Source organism: Hemitrygon akajei, chromosome 9, assembly GCF_048418815.1.
Source record: "Hemitrygon akajei chromosome 9, sHemAka1.3, whole genome shotgun sequence".
Lineage (NCBI taxonomy): Eukaryota > Metazoa > Chordata > Chondrichthyes > Myliobatiformes > Dasyatidae > Hemitrygon > Hemitrygon akajei.
The window spans coordinates 66,877,581-66,900,873 of record NC_133132.1 but is presented as its reverse complement, the minus strand read 5'-3'; the positions used below and the strand labels follow the sequence as shown (position 1 = coordinate 66,900,873).

At 40.5% G+C, this 23,293-nt stretch overlaps 1 protein-coding gene across 1 annotated transcript in view; it reads left to right on the top strand.

Annotated features, from left to right (window-relative positions):
* Nucleotides 1-23,293, top strand: part of LOC140732659 (dynein axonemal heavy chain 8-like) — a 704,719-nt gene that overhangs the window by 273,398 nt on the left and 408,028 nt on the right. Inside the window, exons 48-52 of the mRNA XM_073055352.1 lie at nucleotides 638-884; nucleotides 2,569-2,810; nucleotides 12,670-12,810; nucleotides 16,568-16,796; nucleotides 21,991-22,133. Of these exons, the coding sequence (XP_072911453.1) occupies nucleotides 638-884; nucleotides 2,569-2,810; nucleotides 12,670-12,810; nucleotides 16,568-16,796; nucleotides 21,991-22,133 (1,002 nt within the window). The remainder of the gene's footprint in view (nucleotides 1-637; nucleotides 885-2,568; nucleotides 2,811-12,669; nucleotides 12,811-16,567; nucleotides 16,797-21,990; nucleotides 22,134-23,293) is intronic.

Sequence of the window (23,293 nt, the reverse complement as noted above, 5' to 3'; positions counted from 1 at the left end):
AATATGAATCCCGATCCTCTGTCTGATTTGCTTTGGCTAGGAATTGGAAAAACATTAAACTAAAATACTGTATAAAGAGGAGATGTTTGTATTTAGGAAGAGTTTCTCAATCAAGTATTAAAGGGGAGAGCATTTAGGAAATGGTAATTCTCACTTAATGCAGTTTTCAATCCACAAATAAACTTTAGATCACGTGTCCGTGCCAACACAGACCTATTATTTTAATTTCTGTAGCATCGACTCGTGCCTCTGCAGAGATGCCACTGAAATTCTCATCCATACCAGTGTTACTTCTAGACATGAAAATTCATGCCCATATCCCATTTCTGCCTGCCCTTCCATCCTTTTCCTCCATAAACTTTTGTTTGAAACTTTGCTGGAATTCACCTAATAGCTCCTTTAAACTCTTGCAGCTTAATCTCCTCTATTAATCACTTTACATCTCAGTACAATTTTTACTAAGATTGTAATCTGAAATGTAGTTTGTGGTAGATCCTCTTCCCTTAATTTTTTTTGGTAACAGATGTCAACCAAATTATATGATAACCTGTCAGTAGTTTCCTTGTCAGGAAGAAAAGCCGTTTTCACTAGTCTTTCCACTGTTTTATAAACAATTAATTGCTCCATTTATTTTCAGCTGTTTGAAACAGCCAGAGTTCGTCATGGACTGATGACACTGGGTCCCAGTGGTTCTGGAAAGACTTGCGTAATTCGCATCTTAATGCAGGCACTGACTGAGTGTGGAGCCCCTCACCGCGAGATGCGCATGAATCCTAAGGCTATTACTGCTCCACAGATGTTTGGCCGATTGGATACTTCAACAAATGACTGGACTGATGGAATCTTCTCAACTCTTTGGAGGAAATCTATCAAAGCAAAAAAAGGTTACTGCAGTCTTGAAACTCAGTCAAAAGTTTTGCATTTTTATGAAAATAGAATGATAGATAATTTTTGATTTATTGCAAATTGGGCAGTTATAAATGGACAAGTAATCTATTCTGCAAGGTTACTGGCCTTGGAGTGATGGGGAAAATCTGGCCCAGTCTTCTGAATGATTACTTTAGCAACATATTACAAATTTTAATTTGATATCATAGGGATAAATTATGCATAGCTGAGATTTTTTCCACCAACAAAATGTACTTAGGTCAATAGAATATCATAACAGTGTTCTATATAAAATTATTAACCACAGATTGTGGATGGTACTGACAATCCCTCCAATTATCGACTACCACTACTTACCCCTGAACTAAGGGACCACTAGAGAGTCAACAACATTGGTGGGTCTGGAGTCACATATACACCAGACTGGAAAAATACATTATTGATCTACATGGGTCTATAATAATGTAGTAGTTCTAATTTTATTCTGAACAACTCTAAAATTACATATTAATTTAATTACTTTACGTCCCAGATGGGACTGAAAGTTATGTGTTTATTTCAAAGGGCTAAAACTCTATCTTCTAGTTTAGTAGGTTAACTTGCGGGACTATTATTGGACCAGGAAGCTATCTGAGCATTTCCTCACAGTCCTATGTCATAATTCATTCATATTTTACTTCAAAATTTTGAATGATCTAAATGCTACATTTAAATACTTTTATTTAAATAGCATGACATAAGACAGGAAAAGTGGAGAATTTGACTATTCAAGTAGTCGTGATGTGAACTTGAACAATTCAGAACATACATAACTATGGTTTTCCATCTAACTAACAGTATACTTTCCAACAAAGCACTTACCACAGATAGTGTGTCTGTTGGACAGTCTGGCTCCTATGACATTTTTGCTTTAGAACAGGGGTGTCAAACTCATTTTAGGTCACGGGCCGGATTGAGCAAAATGCAGCTTCATGCGGGCTGGATCAGTCGGACGGGTGCGAACGCAGCTTTCGTTGCCTCCGTTTTTTCAGCCTGCTCTCATGTGTCTCAGTCTCTGCTATAACTACAAAGTGTTTCCCTTTACAAATTCCGTTTCTTATGAAGAAGACTGCCGAGCAAGACTGCCGAATAAACACTAAAAACCCTGAATAAACTCAGCATTAGCCATATCATACGCCATAGGCGCTTCGATTACTGGGGCCAGCTTTAATAGTAATTAGATATTATCTCGCGGGCCAAAGATAATTCCACCGCGGGCCGGATTTGGCCCGTGGGCCTTGACTTTGACATATATGCTTTAGAATAATGTAGTTGTACTGTTGGAACTGTACTCATCTACGAACGTGGAGAGTATTAGAAGGGACAAATTTATCTGGTAAATTAGTTAAAATCACAGTTTGCAGAAGTATGATAATAAGTTCCCGTATTCTTAGTTTACTTAACAATTGAATTTTATTTTCTCAGTGACTGCAATTACAGTGATGTAGTTAATTCTCACCAAATTTTAAGCTTCACCAAATGTTAACTATAAACTAAATCCTCTGCGAAGTCATTGTATTTCAATGTGAATATGGCTTTTTATACTGAAATCTTCTAAAAGCCTAATAAATGCCAACTTTACAGATTAATAATGCCAATCTTTTTTACATCCTTTTGTGGTGTTTAAAATATGGTTCCTAGGTGAGAATATCTGGATCATTCTGGATGGCCCAGTGGATGCTATTTGGATAGAAAATTTAAATTCTGTACTCGATGACAATAAGACCTTAACGTTGGCTAATGGTGACCGTATTCCAATGGCTCCTTCTTGCAAATTGCTGTTTGAAGTACACAACATTGAGAATGCATCTCCAGCCACAGTGTCCAGGATGGGGATGGTCTACATTAGCTCTTCTGCTCTCAGTTGGAAGCCAATTTTAAAGGTAGTGGTCTCAACATATATAAAGACTGTGCTTTTGAAGTTCAATGAATATCTATGACACTTAAGGAATGTGTCTAAATTATCTGTTTGCCTTCCTATATGAACTTTAATTTCCAGTCCATTGCTGAACTATTTCTTCATAGTGGTATAATTCTTGTTATTGCAGTTTTAGATCTGTCGTGGAGGTTTGTATCCACCGGAACTTAAGAGTTAAAGATAACTTGATTGAAGTGTCTAGGATCTTGAGGACTCAGGGTGGACATGAAGAGGATGTTTACTCATGTGGGGGAATCTAAAACTAGAAATCTTTTTAGTAACAAGGATATGCCCAATTAAAGTGAAATGAGGTGACTTTCATCATGAATCTAATGGAACTTTCTTTTTCAAGGGTCTGTTAATGCGGACTCAATTGACAATTTTAAGGCAGAATTAGATACATTCTTGATAAGCAAAGACTTGGATGAGGATGCAGAGTTGATTTATAATAAGATGAGTCTATAATTTTCTAATAAACAATGGATTCCAGTTGATTGGGACACATTGGGACCAGTACATTTTGGCTGAATTAAGTGGCTGCCCCAATTAGCTGGTTTCATGGAACTGTTTAAAAAATGGTAGAATAAAGACAAACTACTGTTTAACAGAGTAAAAAAAAAATGCATTTAAATGAAATACAAAACAAATAAGAACAGTACCAATACTTTTACAGTACTATAACTGTATTAGTTCCTAATAGTTATCGATGGAAGAATTCATCCAGTGTACGCTGCCATTTTCTATTGATTGATAATGGACAAAAGCAGCACAATCACTTAATGCAGATAGCGTACTGCCTGCATACAATGCTTTTGATGATTGCATCCTCCAAATCTTGATCTTCATTGTAACATTCAAGATGATTGTCGATACCTTAAAATTCTTCATAGCTCCTAACTTGTTGAAGCAGTGAAATCATTATTTTCATTCCCGCCCATTTCTGGCATCTCCAAGCCTGAATACTTGAAATTGCAGTGAGCGAAACTGTTCTGAATTGTCTTAATGCTTATTCCACCAACTGTCAGTGAAGAAAATCACTGCTATTAGAACACAAACACACGCAACTGATGCTATTTAAAAATTGTTTGCTCTAAGCACGGTGTAGTGTCTAACAGCCACACAAGTGTATGCAATTGACGTTAGTTAGCAATTGTTCGGCAACAGACCCTTGTTCCAATTGTTATGAACCCCATAACTGGGTCACTTACCAGCAAAGATAGAGAGGTCCGCTGAAGTCTGATGGTACCATTTTTAAAGGTTTTTATTTATAAAGGGGCACAAAAGTAAGGTTAATACAAACATTCAGATAATATACGTCGTCAATACTCGATCTAAAGCACGGGTATAGTAATAATCAACAATTCAAAGTAGCTCTATCGTTTGTCTAGGGGTAAAACTATTGTCTGATGGAAATATAAAAAGTCTCGCCAGTTCATGAAGGCTTTTAGCCGTATGAGGAACCGCTGGGTGTTCACGGGTTGGAGAGAGAAAATAAACTTGCCAGCCTGTTGGACTCAAATTGTGGAATCGGGAACGTGAGTTCCCCATTGTCAGTTCGGAATCCTTTTCGGGGTTATTAGCCACTCGATTCCCTAGCTAGGGGAACCAAATCACACGTGGCTCCCGAGCAGCTTCCCGTCCTTACGGGAGTGATGAGCGATGTTGTCTCCGTCTGGTGCGTCGCTGGAGTACCGCCTCCTGCAGTCTCCGTTTTATCATGGCTGGCAGATTTGTAAATGTCAATCAAGGTAGGGTGATACAATCCCCACCCCACATTGCCCGAGGGTGTCCATGTCCCTGATAGCTGGCATGTACTATAGAGTTGCAATTCACACAGGTGCCTCTAAGAACAATGGTCAAATCCGTTGCATTGTCTCTCATTTCCTGGGTCCAAGACCCGAATTAATAGCAATCTTGCGATTCTCTGGAAGGAGGGTGCTGGTCCCGCACCCTTCGGCCCCTCAGAGCTGTGGTACATTCATAACACAATTAAGTGGCATAGTGTCTCAAATAAACAAAGTGACACCTAGCTATTTTCTTGATTAGTTTTTGTTCCTTAAGAGTTGACCAAAATAAGCAGCTGCCCCGATTAATCGATGGCCAAATTAACTGGAATCCACTGTCTCTATTTTCCATTGTTCTGTTCAAAGTGAATAGCGTCACATTTCCACCTGAGGCTACGTCCACACTACACCTGATAAATCCGTAACCAAAGTTTTTTTCTCTTTGTTTTTACCCCTCGTCCACACTAAAACGGCATTTTCGTCCCCCAAAACCAGAGCTTTTCAGAAACGCTTTCCAAAGTGTGTATTTTTGAAAATGCCGGATTGGCCGGATCAGTGTGGACGGGGTAACTGGAGACTTATGAAAACGCTATCAGACGGCAGCGCGCTATTTCATTGTTTTCTTGAATGCAACCTAACGATTTCAAAACAGACGGCAACGAAACTCACGCCAGAAGAGTTCGAAATGTATTCGCCAAATACTTTGACCCATAACTTACTGAATAAATAAGTATACTCACTTTGCCCTGTTTTCTGTCCTTGCTCGTATGAAGGTAGTTTACCTATTTATGAAAGTACTTCTCTGACAATAGATGTGTAACAGCCTAATGTAACATTGTATGGAAATACAAGATAACACTGATGCAGACATGTTTTATACATTTAACAAGGTGCTTTATTAATGCAACAGAGTTAGTCAGTTTTTCAATGTTCATCGTCAGCTGGATCAATCTGTCCATGAACTCTCTGTTGGTTGCCTCTGTACGCTCCAGTATTCGTTTTTTTTAACTTTTAAGTTCTCCTGCACGAAAGCCAACAGCTGTCCGTCGTTATAAGTTTTTCTAGTCTGTAACTACACAAGCGTGCACTTTTACGGTGAGATTCGACACCAAGTATGATGCTTCTTTTTGGTAGATGTGTCCTGTGCATGTGCAGTAGGAGGAGATTCGCCGAAATCTCCGTTTCAATGTGGATAAAGATATTTTTAAAAACGCATAGTGTGGATGCCTATCATTTTTACGTGAAACTGGCGTTTTCAAAATTATCCGGTCTAGTGTGGATGTAGCCAAGGACTTCTTTGCTTATTTACATAAACTATCTCAATTTCTTAACAACTTTTTTTGCTCCTTCTTCACTGCTTAACTTCTGAGCTAATTGTGTCGTATTGCAAATTGTATTGCAAGTTTCTGATTATTATTCAGTCGTCTATCCATGTTAATATATTACCCAAAATCCCAGGAGGCTTTATTGTGGGTAATAAACTTTTGTGTAGTTTCTCAGCAGAACTGTTCTGAAAGCTTACTGGTACTACATCCACTTGGTTTCTAAGCCTTCTAATTATGCAACTTACAAGAATTATCTTCCTTTTCATGAAATCATATTGGTTTTGCAATGGGATAATATCTAGGCAGCAATGTAACACTGTTAATATCATTCTTTTGTTATGGTCCATCATTCTACTGATTTGCTTAAATTATGGATCTCATACTATCATCAAGAAAATTGAAGACTCTATTTCATCTTTTAAAGGAAATCTTTATGAATAGCTAGTGAGGGTAAGAGTAGGATGCTCTGGCAGATGAACACGTGGCTGAGAAACTGGTGTAGGGGGCAGGGTTTCAGATTTTTAGATCATTGGGACCTCTTCTGGGGCAGGTGGGACCTGTACAAGAGAGACGGGTTACACCTCAACTACAAGGGGACCAATATACTTGCAGGGAGGTTTGCTAGTGTTATTAGGGAGGATTTAAACTAGATTTGCAGGGGGATGGGAACCAGAGTGTCAGAGTAGATAGTGGAATGGGGGTAAAAATAAAAGATGTTAGTAGTATATGCAAAGTCACAAATAGTAAGGTTGTGTGTGGTGGTAATAATCTTCTGAGGTGTGTATACTTCAATGCAAGGCGTATTGTGGGAAAGGCAGATGAGCTGAGGGTGTGGATTGACACAAGGAATTATGACATTGTAGCCATTAGTGAAACTTGGCTACAGGAGGGCAGGACTGGCAGCTCAATGTTCCAGGGTTCCGATGTTTAAGATGTGATAGAGGCAGAGGGATGAAGGGTGGGGGGTGGTTTTGCTAGTCGGGGAAAATATTACAGCAGTGCTTCGGCAGGACAGATTAGAGGGCTTGTCTACTGAGGCCATATAGGTGGAGCTGAGAAACAGGAAAGGTATGACCACATTAATAGGATTGTATTATAGACCACGCAATAGCGAGAATTGGAGGAGCAAATCTGCAGAGGGATAACAGACAACTGCAGGAGACAGAAAGTTATGATTGTAGGGGATTTTAATTTTCCATACATTGATTGGGACTCCCATACTGTTAAAGGTCTAGATGGGTTAGAGTTTGTAAAATGTGTTCAGGAAGGTTTTCTAAATCAATATATAGATGTACCAACTAGGGAGGATGCAATATTAGATCTCCTATTAGGAAATGAGTTAAGACGGGTGACAGAAGTGTGTGTAGGGGAACACTTTGGTTCCAGCGATCATAACATCATTAGTTTCAACTTGATCATGGATAAAGATAGATCTGGTCCTCGGGTTGAAGTTCTAAACTGGAAAAAGGCCAAATTTGAAGAAATGAGAAAGGATCTAAAAAGCGTAGATTGGGACAGGTTGTTCTCTGGCAAGGATGTGATTGGTAAGTGGGAGGCCTTCAAGGGAGAAATGTTGAGAGTGCAGAGTTAGTATGTTTCTGTCAGGGTTAAAGGCAAAATGAATAAGAATAAGGAACCTTGGTTCTCGAGGGATATTGGAACTCTGATAAAGAAGAAGAGAGAGATGTATAACATGTATAGGTAACAGGGAGGAAATAAGATGCTTGAGGAGTATAAAAAGAGTAAGAAAATACTTAAGAAAGAAATCAGGAGGGCTAAAAGAAGACATGAGGTTGCTTTGGCAGTCAGGGTGAAGGATAATCCTAAGAGCTTCTACAGGTATATGAAGAGCAAAAGGATAGTAAGGGATAAAACTGGTCCTCTTGAAGATCAGAGTGGTCGGCTATGTATGGAACCAAAAGAAAAGGGAGAGATATTAAATGGGTTTTTTGCATCTGTATTTAATAAGGAAACTGGAATGGAGTCTATGGAAACAAGGCAAACAAGTAGTGAGGTCATGGAACTTATACAGTTTAAAGAGGAGGAGGTGCTTGCTGACTTGAGGCAAATCAGAGTAGATAAATACCCAGGACCTTACAGGGTATTCCCTCGGACCTTGAAGGAGAAATTGCAGGGGCCCTGGCAGAAATATTTAAAATGTCGATATCCATGGGTCAGGTGCTGGAGGATTGGAGGATAGCTCATGTAGTTCCATTGTTTAAAAAAGGCTCAAAAAGTAAGCTGGGAAATTATAGGCTGGTAAGTTTGACATCGGTAGTAGGTAAATTATTGGAAGGAATACTAAGAGATAGGATCTACAAGTATTTGGATAGACAGGGACTTATTAGAAAAAGGTAGCATGGCTTTGTGCATGGTAGGTCATGTTTAACCAAACTATTAGAGTTTTTCAAGGAAGTTACCAGGAAAGTGGATGAAGGGAAGGCAGTGGATATTGTACACATTGTCTCAGTAAGGCCTTTGACAAGGTCCTGCATGGGAGGTTAGTTAGGAAGATTCAGTTGCTATGTATACATGGAAAGGTAATAAATTGGATTAGACATTGGCTGAATGGGAGAAGTCAGAGAGTGGTAGTGGAGGATTGCTACTCTGAGTGGAGGCCTGTGACTAGTGGTGTGCCACAGGGGTCAGTGCTGGGTCCATTGTTATTTGTATTCTATATCAATGATCTGGATGATAATGTGGCAAATTGGATCAGAAAATTTGCTGATGATACAAAGATTGGAGGTGTAGTGGACAGTGAGGAAGGTTTTCAAAGCTTGCAGAGGGATTTGGACCAGTTGGAGGAATGAGCAGAAAAATGGCAGATGGAGTTTAATGCGGAAAAGTGTGAGGTATTGCACTTTGGAAGGTCAAACCAAGGTAGAACATACAAGGTAAATGGTAGGACACTGAGGAGTGCAGTAGAACAGAGGGATCTGGGAGTACAGATAAATAATTCCCTAAAAGTGGCGGCACAAGTAGATAGGGTTGTAAAGAGAGCTTTTGGTACATTGTCCTTTATAAATCAAAGTATTGAGTATAAGAGTTGGAATGTAATGGTGAGGTTTTATAAGACATTGGTGAGACCAAATTTGGAGTATTGTGTGCAGTTTTGGTCACCTAATTACAGGAAGGATATTAATAAGGTTGAAAGAGTGCAGAGAAGGTTTACAAGGATGTTGCTGGGACTTGAGAAACTGAGTTACAGAGAAAGGTTGAATAGGTTAGGACTTTATTCCCTGGAGCGTAGAAGAATGAGGGGGATTTGATAGAGGTATATAATATTATGATGGGTATAGATAGAGTGAATGCAAGCAGGCTTTTTCCACTGAGGCTAGGGGAGAAAAAAACCAGAGGTCATGGGTTAAGGGTGAAGGGGGAAAAGTTTAAAGGGAACATTGGGGGGGGGGCTTCTTCACACAGAGAGTGGTGGGAGTGTGGAATGAGCTGCCAGATGAAGTGGTGAATGCGGGCTCACTTTTGACATTTAAGAAGAACTTGGACAAGTATATAGATGAGAGGGGTTTGGAGGGATATGGCCAGGTGCAGGTCAGTGGGACTAGGCAGAAAAATGGTACAGTGCAGCCAAGAAGGGCCAAAAGGCCTGTTTCTGTGCTGTAATGTTCTATGGTTCTAATATTGGGAGCTGAGACAGACTTATGGAGAAAGCTAGTGCAATATTCCACTCAGTGTTTATGTTGCTGGGTGCATGCCCCTGCACTGATCATGGAATTCAATCTTAGGCTGGGGACAAAATTCAATTTGGCAGGTTGCTGCAGAGTGATCTACTGACTAAGCACAAAGCAAGTTAAACTAAGTTAAAATACAGTTAACCCTCTCAAGCAAATGGGAGAATTTGGCTGTTAAGAGAAAATTAAGTGGGACTTTTTTTTAACAGTTTAAGATAAATAAGTGTGTATGCTTTTTCAGTCTTCTACAAACCCCATTTCCAGAAAAGTTGGGATATTTTCCAAAATGCAATAAAAACAAAAATCTGTGATATGTTAATTCACGTGAACCTTTATTGAACTGACAAAAGTACAAAGAAAAGATTTTCAATAGTTCTACTGACCAACTTAATTGTAATTTGTAAATATACACAAATTTAGAATTTGATGGCTGCAATACACTCAACAAAAGTTGGGACAGAGGCATGTTTACCATTGTGTTACATCACCTTTCCTTTTAATAACACTTTTTAATCATTTTGGAACTGAGGATACTAATTGTAGTAGATTTGCAATTGGAAATTTTGTCCATTCTTGCTTGATATAAGACTTCAGTTGCTCAACAATCCGTGGTCTCCGTTGTCTGATTCTCCTCTTCATGATGTGCCATACATTTTCAATAGGAGATAGATCTGGACTGGCAGCAGGCCAGTCAAGCACACACACTCTCTGTCTACAAAGCCACGCTGTTGTAGCCCGTGCAGAATGTGGTCTGGCATTGTTCTGCTGAAATAAGCATGGACGTCCCGGGAAGTGACGTCGCCTTGATGGCAACACATGTCTCTCTAAAATCCTAATATACACCTCAGAGTCAATGGTACCTTCACATACATGCAACTCACCCATGCCGTGGGCACTGAAGCACCCCCATACTATCACAGATGCTGGCTTTTGCACCTTTTGCTGATAACAATCAGGATGGTCGTTTTCATCTTTGGCACGGAGAACTCGATGCCCGTTTTTTCCGAAAACTAGCTGAAATGTGGACTCATCTGACCACAGCACACGGTTCCACAGTCTTTCGGTCCATCTGAGATGAGCTCAGACCCAGAGAACTCACCAGCGTTTCTGCATAGAGTTGATGTATGGCTTCCTCCTTGCATAATACAGTTTCAAGTTGCATTTCTGGATGCAGCAACGGACTATGTTAAGTGACAATGGTTTTCTGAAGTACTCCCGAGCCCAGGTGGCTATAATTGTCACAGTTGCATGACGGTTTCTTAGGCAGTGCTGCCTGAGGGCTCGAAGATCACACGCATTCAACAGTGGTTTCCGACCTTGCCCTTTACACACTGAGATGTCTCTGAATTCTCTGAATCTTTTCACAATATTATGTACTGTAGATGTTGAAAGACCTAAATTCTCTGCAATCTTGCATTGAGAAATGTTCCTTTGGAACTGACTAACAATTCTCTCACGAATTTTGGCACAAGGGGGTGAGCCACAACCCATCCTTGCTTGCAAAGACTGAGCCTTTGATGGACGCTACTTTTAAATCCAGTCATGATACCTCGCCTGCTTAATGTGGAGTCTTCCAAACCGATGTTACTTGAATTTTCTGTGCACTTTTCAATCTTATTTTAACTCTGTTCCAACTTTTGTTGAGTGTGTTGCAGCCATCAAATTCTAAATTTGTGTATATTTACAAAATACAATTAAGTTGGTCAGTAAAACTATTGAAAATCTTTTCTTTGTACTTTTGTCAGTTAAATAAAGGTTCACGTGAATTAACATATCACAGATTTTTGTTTCTATTGCACTTTGGAAAATATCCCAACTTTTCTGGAAATGGGGTTTGTACCTTTGACTTAAAAAGAAGCATCATTTTTGCTTTTGAACAGATCCACACTTAATCTGAAATGTTTGTGAATTCTTTGGAATTGATAGCTTTGACAGCCAGTGTGACAGCAATAATAACTGTTAAAACATGTATCAGGATCAGAATCACTTTATTTCCTGTATGTGAAAAATACCAGAATTGATTGTGGTTTGGTGCCAAGCATAAGACACTGGGCAGTGCCATAACAGACAACAAAATAGCAACCAATGGTTTACAAGAAAATAGTGCAAATAGTCATGAACAGTCAACAATTAGCAGAGTGGTCACACCGCAAAAAACAATAATCAAACTTAAATAAATGTGCACATCTGAACAGATTAAGTAGTTATCAATGGAACAGGGAGAGCAGGACAGACCATTTAACAGGGACATGTTGTGCAGGGATAGTTCGGGTATGACACATGAGTGAGTTTTGTTGAGAAGCTAAATAGCTGCAGGAAACAAGTTTCATAGATGGTATGTAGTCCATGTAGTATGTAGTGATGGACTTTTAGTATGTATGTCTCTGTAAATTTGGTGACTAGGTGACCGCTAGGGTGGGTGGAGTCAACTGTAATTTTTTAAGCTCTTCTTCACTCGTGCAATAAACAGATTTGTTAATATCAATTGTTGACAGCCAATGATCTTCTCTGCTGAGTGGACCACTCATTGCAACCTGGACTTGGCGAGGGAGGAGGTGGTGGGAAAACAAATGCTAATGGAGGTGGTCACAACACTGTCAATGATCGCTGAGTAAAAAATCATCAGGATACACCCTGAGATGTTAAGTTTCCAAAGCTCGTGTAGGAGAAACAATTTCTGCTGGGCTTTCCTGGAGATGAGTGATGAGTATATTTCTGAAGTTCCACAATTTCTGTCACTACAGCTGGCTACAAATTGCTGGGAACTGAGACTCTAGTTGAAAATTGTCTTCCGTGTCACAAAACATTAAATGTGTGGTTAAGGCCAAAAAAAAATCAGTACTCGCGGAACAGCAGCAGATCTGTCCAATAATTGTCTTGGATTAATTCTTGTTAAACCTAGGATAGCGTTAGCTACTATTGACAAATTAATTGATAACTGTCAGTGCTTCACTACTTTTTACTTTAGATACTGAGATTTGAATTACCCATCTTCATTATTCAGAAAATTCTGTTTTGGCTTACAGGCTTGGTTGAAGAAACATCCCCCTCATGAAGCTGAGATTCTACAGGCCTTGTATAACAAAGCCTTTGAAGATAGTTATGTGTACATGAAATTAAACCTTTATCCGGTGATGGAGCTGTTGGAGTGTAACTACATAATGCAGGTTGGAACACTGACTAAAATGCCATTTTTAAAAATTTAGATATATTTTCATAATTAATCAAGTCATGGCTTCATCTGTTTGCAGTGTAATACAATCAAATTACAGGCTGAAGACCCTTCATTAGAATTGGGTAGAAGACAAATGAAGCATGTAAAGTTGCAGGGAAGCTGAGGAGAGGATTATCTCAGATAGAGCAAAACCAGGGGAGAACCTGTAAACAAAGATATCTGGTCATTGAGTGAATGGGAACAGTTAGGGAGTGTGAAAGGTTAGTGCTGGAAAATGTTGCTGAGATAGAAGATCAGCCTTGATCTTGTCAAATGTGAAGCCGGCTTGAGGGGCTAAATTGTCTACTTTCAAAGGTTCTATACAAGTACAAGTTTTTGCATTTGTTACTTCTATCCATGGCAGTATTGAAAGGATTAGCCTTTGTACAGGTCTACACACCTGAGGATATCTTCCCTATTTTGTTGCATCATCACTGGTTAAATAAGATAGACTGAAAATAATTCAAAGCTGAGACACTCTGTGTTATTAGAACTGAATTAGGCATTCCTACGGCCACTAAGATATAGACTCTATGCATAGAGTCATAGAAAAGTCAAAGGGCACTAAAGCACAGAAACAGACCCTTCAGCCCATCTAGTCCTGCCAAACTATTTATTTGCCTAATTCCATGGACCATAGCCTTCTATACCCCTCCCATCCATGTACCTATCAACATTTCTATTGTGTTGAAAATTGAACTCAAATCCATCATTTCTCCTGGCAGTTCATTTCACACTCACCACCCCACTGAGTGAAAAAGTTTCCCTCATATTCCCCTTAAACCTTTCACCTTTTACCTTGAATCCATGACCTCCAGTTCTAGTCTCACTCAACCTTAGTGGAAAAATCTAAAGTCCATGCCAATAATGTCTGCTACCTTTCCTTCATCAACTTTCCTGGTAATTGCCTCAACAAAATCTATGAGATTGGTTAGACACTACTTCCCAATGTGACCATTCCTAATCAATCCCAGTCTATCCAAATATTTATATATCTGGCACCTTAGGGTACCTTCCAGTAATTTACCCACTACTTATGTCAGGCTCACTGGCCTTTAATATTATGTCTTCTTCTTAAAGACTTCCTTAAACACCGGAATAACATTATTTATCCTCCAATCCTCCGGCAACTCACCCATGGCTAAGGATGATTTAAATATCTCTGCTAGGGCCCTTGCAGTTTCTGCACTAGACTCCCACAGGATCTGAGGCAACACCTTCTCAGGCCCTGTGAATTTATCCACCCTCATTTGCCTCAAGATAGCAAGCACTTGCTGCTCTGTAATCTGTATGGAGACCATGACTTTGTTGCTGCGTTGCCTCACACCTAAAGACTGTGTCCATCTCCTGAATAATTAAAGATGCAACATATTTATTGAAGATCTCCCCCATTTCTTTTGCCTCCATGCACAGATTACCACTCTGATCTTCTAGAGGACCAGTTTTGTCCCTTGATATAATTTTGTTCAATATATCTGTAGAAAGCCTTAGAATTCTTTATTGAGATACAAATGTGGAATGGGCCCTTCTGGCCCTCTGAGCCACGCCGCCCAGCAATCCCCTGATTTAACCTTGTTCTCCTTCACCTTGTCTGCTAGAGCAACCTCATGTCTTCTTTTAGCCCTCCTGATTTCATCCTTAATTGTTCTCTTGCATTTCTTATACTCCTCAAGTACCTCATTTGTTCCTACCTGCCTATGCCTGCTACGCATTTCCTCCTGCTTTTTCTTAACCAAAGCCTCGATATCTCTTCAATACAGAAGTTCCATAAACCTGCTATCCCTGCCCTTTATTCTGACAGGAACATACAGACATTGTACTCTCACACTTGTTAGATCCTTTCTGATACCATCAAAATTGGTCTTTCTCCAATTTAGAATCTCAACCCAAAGACCAGACCTATTGTTTTTCATAATTACCTTGAAATTAATGGCATTATGTTCGCTAGATGCAAAATGTTCCCATACACAAACTTCAGTCACCTGCCCTGTCTCATTTACTAATAGGAGATCTAGTATTACACTCTTTCTAGTTGGGACCTCAATTTACTGGTTAAGAAAACTTACATGAACACATTTGCCAAAGTCCTTCCCATCCATTCACTTTACAATATGTGTCTCTCAGTCAATATGTGGAGAGTTAAAGTCACCTATTATCACAATCTTAAGTTTCTTGCAACAGTCTGTGATCTTTACAAACTTGCTGCTCTAAATCCTATGGATTGTTGGGTGGTCTATAATTTAATCCCATTAATGTGGTCATGCCATTCTTATTACTCAGTTCTATCTATAAATCCTTACTAGATGAGCTCTCAAGTCTGTTGTGACTGAGTACTGCCGTGACATTTTCCCTGACTAGTAATGCCACCCTCCCCCTTAATCCCTGCCACTCTGTCATATCTAAAACAACGGAACCCCGGAATATTGAGCTGCCAGTCCGGCCCCTCCTGCAAACAAGCCTCACTAATGGCTACAATTTCATAATTCTACTTGTTGATCCATACCTTAAGCTCATCTGCTTTTCCTAAAATAACTCCTTGCATTGAAATATATGCAGCTGAGAACATTAGCCCCACCATGCTCAACCTTTTGATTTCTGACCTTGTATGTAGGCTTAGCATCTTCCTCCTTGATCACTCTACTATCTGTTCTGGCTTTCTGTTTCCCACTTTTACAGTTAGAGTGTGATGTATCAAACCAATGTTCCAGAAGCAATTGAATAGCTCTTGCAGTATTATTTTCTCCTTAAGTGACAACTCCTTAAAATTTATAAGTGGTTCCACTTTGGTTTTGTGGGACGTGAAGATGCCAATGAGGTCAGTGGGGGAACTGCAGACTCTTGCAGAGATGAGGCCAAAGAAGCCTGTTGGAGTAGGAAGATAGGGAGCATCTAAGGTGCTGCACTCCTTTGCCACTCATACAGGACTGCTCCCGGTGCATGGACTCAGGGTTCGCAGTGTCACCCTGAATGCTCCTCCTTCATTTTGAGTTTTCATTAGTCAAAGACTCCCAGGAGTTAGTGAGGATGTTATGTTTATTCAAGATGTCTGTGAGCACATTTTTGAATATTTTTCTGCTTTCCACCTAGTAATATCTTTCTGTGACAGAGGTCTTATTTCCAGTTCTATCACGTGAAGATATTACCAGGTGGATAGAGGAAAAGAAAAAAAAAGATGCTTTCAACACCTCTCTGAAAAAATTGCATCATTTGCAGTGAATCTTGTGAATTCCTGTCCCATGACAGCTCAAGTTGGATCAAATGAGAAGTTTGAATTCCTGCATGGGGAGCACCTATTCATCAAAATAGAAAATTGTCTTGGCATGTCCTTTTACAGAAAAATTAATTTCCTAAAGCACAGTATTCACAGTTGTCATTTTTACAATGGACAAATACTCAACCAGCAATAAACTACTCACTGATTCTCATCTTGGAATTTGAACAACTTCAGATCTCACATTTACTTTGGTCCAAATATGGGAGCTGCATTTCAGTGACTACTTTGTCCTGACAGGTGTAGCTAGAAATATTCCATGTTGTGAATCTTTGTTCTTAATTTTTTTGAACAATGTAACCCTTATGCTTGTGCTGTACTTTAGAAGGAAGTCAACATACTTCTAAAATATCTTTAACAGTACTAATATTTCATTATAAGAGACAGGCGATGTTTAAATGAGAATTCATTCATAATTCACCATTCTCCCTTCCTCTAGTCAATTACCCTTCTAGATGGTTTGCTGGATTCTGGAGTGACTATTACTGAAGTGCATCTGGAGCGTATCTTTGTATTTGGACTTATGTGGAGTGTTGGTGCCCTACTGGAAGGCGAAAGCAGAATTAAACTTGAGAAGTTTTTACGAAGCCATAACAGCAAACTTGACTTACCTATTATTCCTGCAGACGCTAATGAAACCATATTTGAGTATCTTGTTAATCAGAAAGGTAAGAAAAAATAAATTATATTCTGTATACGTTTTTTATTATTTTGCAGGCTCATTAACAAGGGCGTCTTTTAATACCCACTTCAATTACGTTTGCAAAGGTGGTAGCTGATTTGTTTTGAACAACTGCAGACCTTGTGGTGAAGGTACTGACGTGCTGTTAAGTAGGAGTATTCAGATTTACACACAATAATGCTGAACGTAAGATACATTATGGTGTGTTTCTGTGCTGTACATCCTATACATTCAATGTACTATTACTAAAAGATATTGGTTAGAGCAATATCAATTTCCTTTGGAATATCAGAAATTTACCTGACAACTGTACCTACACTCAGTGGCCATTTTATTAGCAATCTCCTGTGTATCTAATGAAGTGGTCACTGAATGTATGTTCACGGTGTTCCTGCTGTAGCCCATCCACTTCAAGAACGCCTCCAACTTTGCCTCCAACTTCCACACTGCTCTCATATTTACTTGGTCCATTTCTGACATCACCCTTGCCTTTCTTGATCTCTCTGTCTCCAACTCTGCGATAGTCTATCTACTGATATATTTTATAAACCAACTGTCTCTCACAGCTATCTGACTGTACCTCTTCCTACCCTGTCACTTATAAAAATGCCATCCCATTCTCTCAGTTCCTCCATCTCTGCCGCATCTACTCCAAGGATGAGGCTTTTTATTCCAGAATTACTAAGGTGTCTTCTTCCTTCAAAGAAAAGGGTTTCCCTTCCTCCATCATCAACGCTGTCCTCACAAGCATCTCTTCCATTTTGCGGTCATCTGCCCTCACCCCGTTGTCCCACTGCTGTACCAGGGATAGGGTTCCATTTGTCCTCACCTACCACCCCACTAGCCTCTACATCTAGCACATAATTCTCCATAACTTCTGCCATCTCCAACATGATCCCACCACCAAACACATCATTCCCTCCCCACACTTTCTGCTTTCACCAGGGATCGCTCTCTATGTGACGCCCTTGTCCACTTGTTCCTGGTACTGCAAGTGGAACAAGTTCTACACCTGCCCCTACATCTCCTCCCTCACTACCATTCAGAGCCCTAAACAGTCCTTCCAGGTGAGGCAATGCTTTATCTGCAATTCTGAAGGAGTTTTCTACTGTATCCAGTGCTACTGGTGTGGCCTGTTATATATCAGTGAGACCCAATGTAGACTGGGAGCTGAGCATCTTCGCTCTATCTGCCAGTGGGACCTCCCAGTGGCTGCCCATTTCAATTCTACTTCCCATTCCCATTCCAACATGTCAGTCCATGACCTCCTGTGTGATGATGCCACACTCAAGTTAAAGAAACAATACATTATATTCCATCTGGGTAGCCTCCAACCTGATGGCATGAACATCGATTTCTTGAACTTACAGTAACTGCTCCCATCATCTTCTCCTTAATAATTTCCCATTCCTGTTTCCCTCTCTCACCTTATCCTTACCTGCCCATCACCTCCCTCTGGTGCTCCTGCCCCTTCTGTTTCTTCCATGGTCTTCTGTCCTCTCCTGTCAGATTTGCCCCTCTCCAGGCTTTTACCTCTTTCACCAATCAACTTCCCAGATCTTTTCTTCACCCCTTCCCCCTCTCCTACTTTCACCTATCACCTGCCATCATATAGTTCTTCCTCCCCTACCTCCACTTTCTCACTCTGACTTCTCCCCGTCCTTTCCAGTCTTGATGAAGGGTCTTGTCCCGAAATGTCCGGCACCAGCAATCATTCTAAAGTCAAAGTCACTTAGATCACATTCCTTCCCCATTCTGATGATTGGTCTGAATAACAAGTAAATTTCTCGACCATATCCACACACTTTTATGCATTGAGTTGCTGCCACATGACTGGCTGATTAGATAATAGCATTAATGAGCAGGTGTACTTAATGAAGGGACCACTGCATTATTACTTGCCAATATAACTTCCAAAGAGCAAAAATATAGTTCTCACAATTAAGTAAACAGAACCATGCCTAAATTCTATCTGATACTATCTAAGTCCTTTCTTCCACACTGATTATTTTATAGATTGGATTGTGTTTACTATCTTATAATCTATAGATAGATAGATAGATACTTTATTCATCCCCAGGGGGAAATTCAACTTTTTTCCAATGTCCCATACACTTGTTGTAGCAAAACTAATTACATACAATACTTAACTCAGTAAAAAATATGATATGCATCTAAATCACTATCTCAAAAAGCATTAATAATAGCTTTTAAAAAGTTCTTAAGTCCTGGCGGTAGAATTGTAAAGCCTAATGGCATTGGGGAGTATTGACCTCTTCATCCTGTCTGAGGAGCATTGCATCGATAGTAACCTGTCGCTGAAACTGCTTCTCTGTCTCTGGATGGTGCTATGTAGAGGATGTTCAGAGTTATCCATAATTGACCGTAGCCTACTCAGCGCCCTTCGCTCAGCTACCGATGTTAAACTCTCCAGTACTTTGCCCACGACAGAGCCCGCCTTCCTTACCAGCTTATTAAGACGTGAGGCGTCCCTCTTCTTAATGCTTCCTCCCCAACACGCCACCACAAAGAAGAGGGCGCTCTCCACAACTGACCTATAGAACAACTATAAGCATAAAAGTTCTAAATCTGTCTTTATTGTGGATTCTCCATTAACCCATATTGTCAATTCCAATGTGAAATCTGATGAAGTGTCTTGGCCCAAAATATCGACTGTCTATTCCTCTCCATAGATGCTAAATGGCCTGCTGAGTTCCTGCAGTACTTTGTGTGCATCAGTTCCATGTTTATTGAATTGTTTGGGCACTAAACAAACATCAAACGTTACAACATTATAAGACAAGAAGATTATACATATTACAGAATCAGAATACAGAACCAAAATCAGAATCAGTCGGGTATATTATCAAATATATATGCTGTGAATTTTTTTTGTTTTGAAACAATGCAAGACAAAAGTTCCTATCAGTTACAAAAATAAACAAATCGTGAAGAAGATGAATAACAAGATAGTGTTCTTGAATTCATGGACTGTTCATCAGTCTGATGGTGGGGGGAGGGGGGAGAATCTGTTCCTAAAGTGCTGAGTGTGGGTCTTCAGTCCACTGTACCCCTCCCCAGTGGTAGTACAGGTTGAGTACCCCTTATTGAAAATTTCAAATGCAAAGTGGAAAATTCCACAAGGCATTGGGAAGGATCCCAGGTATGTGCAGGTCTCTGCACACCATTGACAGTTCTGAGAAGTGACACCTCATAGATAGTGAACAGCAGTTAAAAAAAATAGGAAAACACTGTGTTAAAGCAAAAAGTGAAGATCTTGATCGTGTATTGAAAGAGTGGATTCATAAGCGTCGGAGTGAAAGTATGCCGCTTAACGGTATGCTGATCATGAAACAAGCAAAGATCTATCACAGCAACAAACTGGAAATTGAAAGTAATTGTGAATCTTCAGCAGGCTGGTTGCAGAAAATTAAGAAAAGACATGGCATTAAAGTTTTAAAGGTTTGTTTATTTTATTTAGCAATACAGCAAGGAGTTGGCCCTTCTGGTCCTTTGAGACACACCACTTCGATAACCCCACAACCTAACTGAATCACGCCACAATGACCAATTAACCTACTTAGTATTGTTATGCCCTCGGCCCCCTCCTTTGTGAGAATCGCAAGAGCCCTAGTCGAGGGGGGGTCAACTGACCCAAGAGAGAAAGAGACGTGCTGAATAGACACAGGAAAATGGGAGAGAGAGAGAGAGACGTGCGGAAGACCACGTTCTCCCAAGAAGCAGAATAAAGGCGACATTGACTATTGTCTCATGGAGACCATGTGAAAAGCCCTCGGGCAAAGTGGGCTGGTTGAGAGAGAGAGATCGCATTACCTGCAGCCTGATTGACACCTGCGATCCCGTGAAGAAGTATAAAGGAGGGTCTGAGGGGGGGAAACCCTCAGACGCACCAAGGAGACACCAAGGAAGCACGCTACCGATTCCCGTGGGAGCGGGAAGCCATTTTGAAGGAAGCCACGTGCGTTAGATTCCAAATGTTGAATCTGTGGCTAGAACCAACGGAAGACTGCTTTTAAATAACAACGGGGAAGCCTGCTCCCCTGATTCCAAGGATTTGCTCTGTAAAGACAACGGGCAAGTGTTTATCTTTTCTAAACCATCTCTCTCTCTCTACAACGTGAAAACCCTAGCGGTTCCCACAAGGGAAAAGCCTGCAAACTTCTGAGTGACTCTTTATATTTCAATTGGACTCAGTATTACCCCTAGACAACTATGGAGCTTATTTCTGATTGATTATTATTACACCGGTGTTTTCGATTGAGTTTTGACGATGTATATGATCTGAATGTTTTGTATTAACCCTACGCATGTGCCCCTTTTTGAATAAAACGTTTGAAAATAGTAGCATCCGACTCAGCTGATCCCGCTATCTTTGCTGGTAAGTTACCTGGTTACGGGGTTACATAACAGTATGTCTTTGCACTGTGGGAGGAAACTGGAGCACTTGGGAAAACTCATGCATTCTACGGGGAGAATGTTCAGAGACTCCTTACAGAATTGAGCTCTGAACTCCGGAAAGCCCTGGGCTGTAATAGCAACACACTACATTACCATAAAGTGCCTGCAGATCATAAAGCAGCAGAGAAATTCACTGATGAGTTTGCCAGGATCATCACTGATGAAAATCAAACACGCTGAATGGCTGTATATGTAATGCACAAGTGTAAGACAAAGACTGCTTACCGATAGCACATAAATTCTGAGCTGGCGATCCCAAGCTATCTCATTGTTTATTCCAAACTCTGGAAAAAATCCAAAATCCAAAACACTTCCAGTCCCAAGCCTCAGATAAGAGGTGTTCAATCTGTACGGTGAAGGGTGTATGTCTTAGATAGTGAGGGTTTTTTATGATGTTTGCTTCTTGAGGCACTGCCACTTGAAGATGTCTTCAATAGGAAGGAGCGATGTTCCCCGTAATGGAGATGGCTGACTCCACAACCCCTTACAGCCTCTTGTGATCCTGCACATTGGAGGCTCCAAAACAGGCTGTGATGCAACCAGTCAGAATGCTCTCCATAATATATTTTTATAAAACAATAAATCCAGGGACAGTTTGAGAAATATCTTACTAGAAGCCTAAGATAATTTAGCTTTAGGGCTGAACCACTGCTTAACTCTCTTGTTGAAAAGTTGTTTGCCTTTTTTGTTTTTTGCTTCAGGTGAATGGGAAAACTGGAAAATATGGGTTCAAGAGTATCTCTACCCGGCTGATAGAGAGCCAGACTATAATTCAATTCTAGTACCAAATGTTGACAATATCAGGACTAACTTCCTTGTCAATACCATAGCAAAGCAATATAAGGTGAGTGCATAATAAAGAAGATTTTTGTAATATCATGGCTGTAAAAAATGCCCAGGGAAGGTCTGGCACTGTGCTGTTAGCTTGTTTGTGTATAATCCTCACTGATTTTCATGGTTAATGTGCATATTAGGAGTTAGAATGAGGCTGGTGGAGCTGTTGCTTCACAGTTTACAGGTTCAATCCTGACCTGTAGTGCTGTCTGAGTAACTGCATGAGTTTCCTCCCAACTTCCAGAGACAAGTGTGTAAGAGTGTGTAAGAGTGAGTGTGTGTGTGTGTGTGTGTGCGCGCGCGCGCGCAGGGGGTGGGTGGTTAATTGGCTACAAAAAACTCCACCAGTGGAGAGAATGGATGTAATCTGGGGAGCAGTATAGATGTAATAGTTCATGAAGTTTGGGGAGAATAACATGGGATTAGTGTAAAAGTTTTCAGAAGTTTTCTGATGACTCTGCCATAGTTGGATGCATCAGCAAGGGAGATGAGGCTGAGTACAGGGCTACGGTGGGAAACTTTGTCACATGGTGCGAGCAGAATCATCTGCAGCTTAATGTGAAAAAGACTAAGGAGCTGGTGGTGGACCTGAGGAGGGCTAAGGCACAGGTGAACCCTGTTTCCATCCAAGGGGTCAGTGTGGACATGGTGGAGGATTACAAATACCTGGGGATACGAATTGACAATAAACTGGACTGGTCAAAGAACACTGAGGCTGTCTACAAGAAGGGTCAGAGCCGTCTCTATTTCCTGAGGAGATTGAGGTCCTTTAACATCTGCCGGATGATGCTGAGGATGTTCTACGAGTCTGTGGTGGCCAGTGCTATCATGTTTGCTGTTGTGTGCTGGGGCAGCAGGCTGAGGGCAGCAGACACCAACAGAATCAACAAACTCATTCGTAAGGCCAGTGATGTTGTGGGGGTGGAACTGGACTCTCTGACAGTGGTGTCTGAAAGGAGGATGCTGTTCAAGTTGCATGCCATTTTGGACAATGACTCCCATCCACTCCATGATGTACTGGTTAGGCACAGGAGTACATTCAGCCAGAGACTCATTCCACCGAGATGTAACACTGAGCGGCATAGGAAGTCATTCCTGCCTGTGGCCATCAAACTTTACAACTCCTCCCTCGGAGAGCCAATAGGCTGGTCCTGGACTTATTTCTACTTG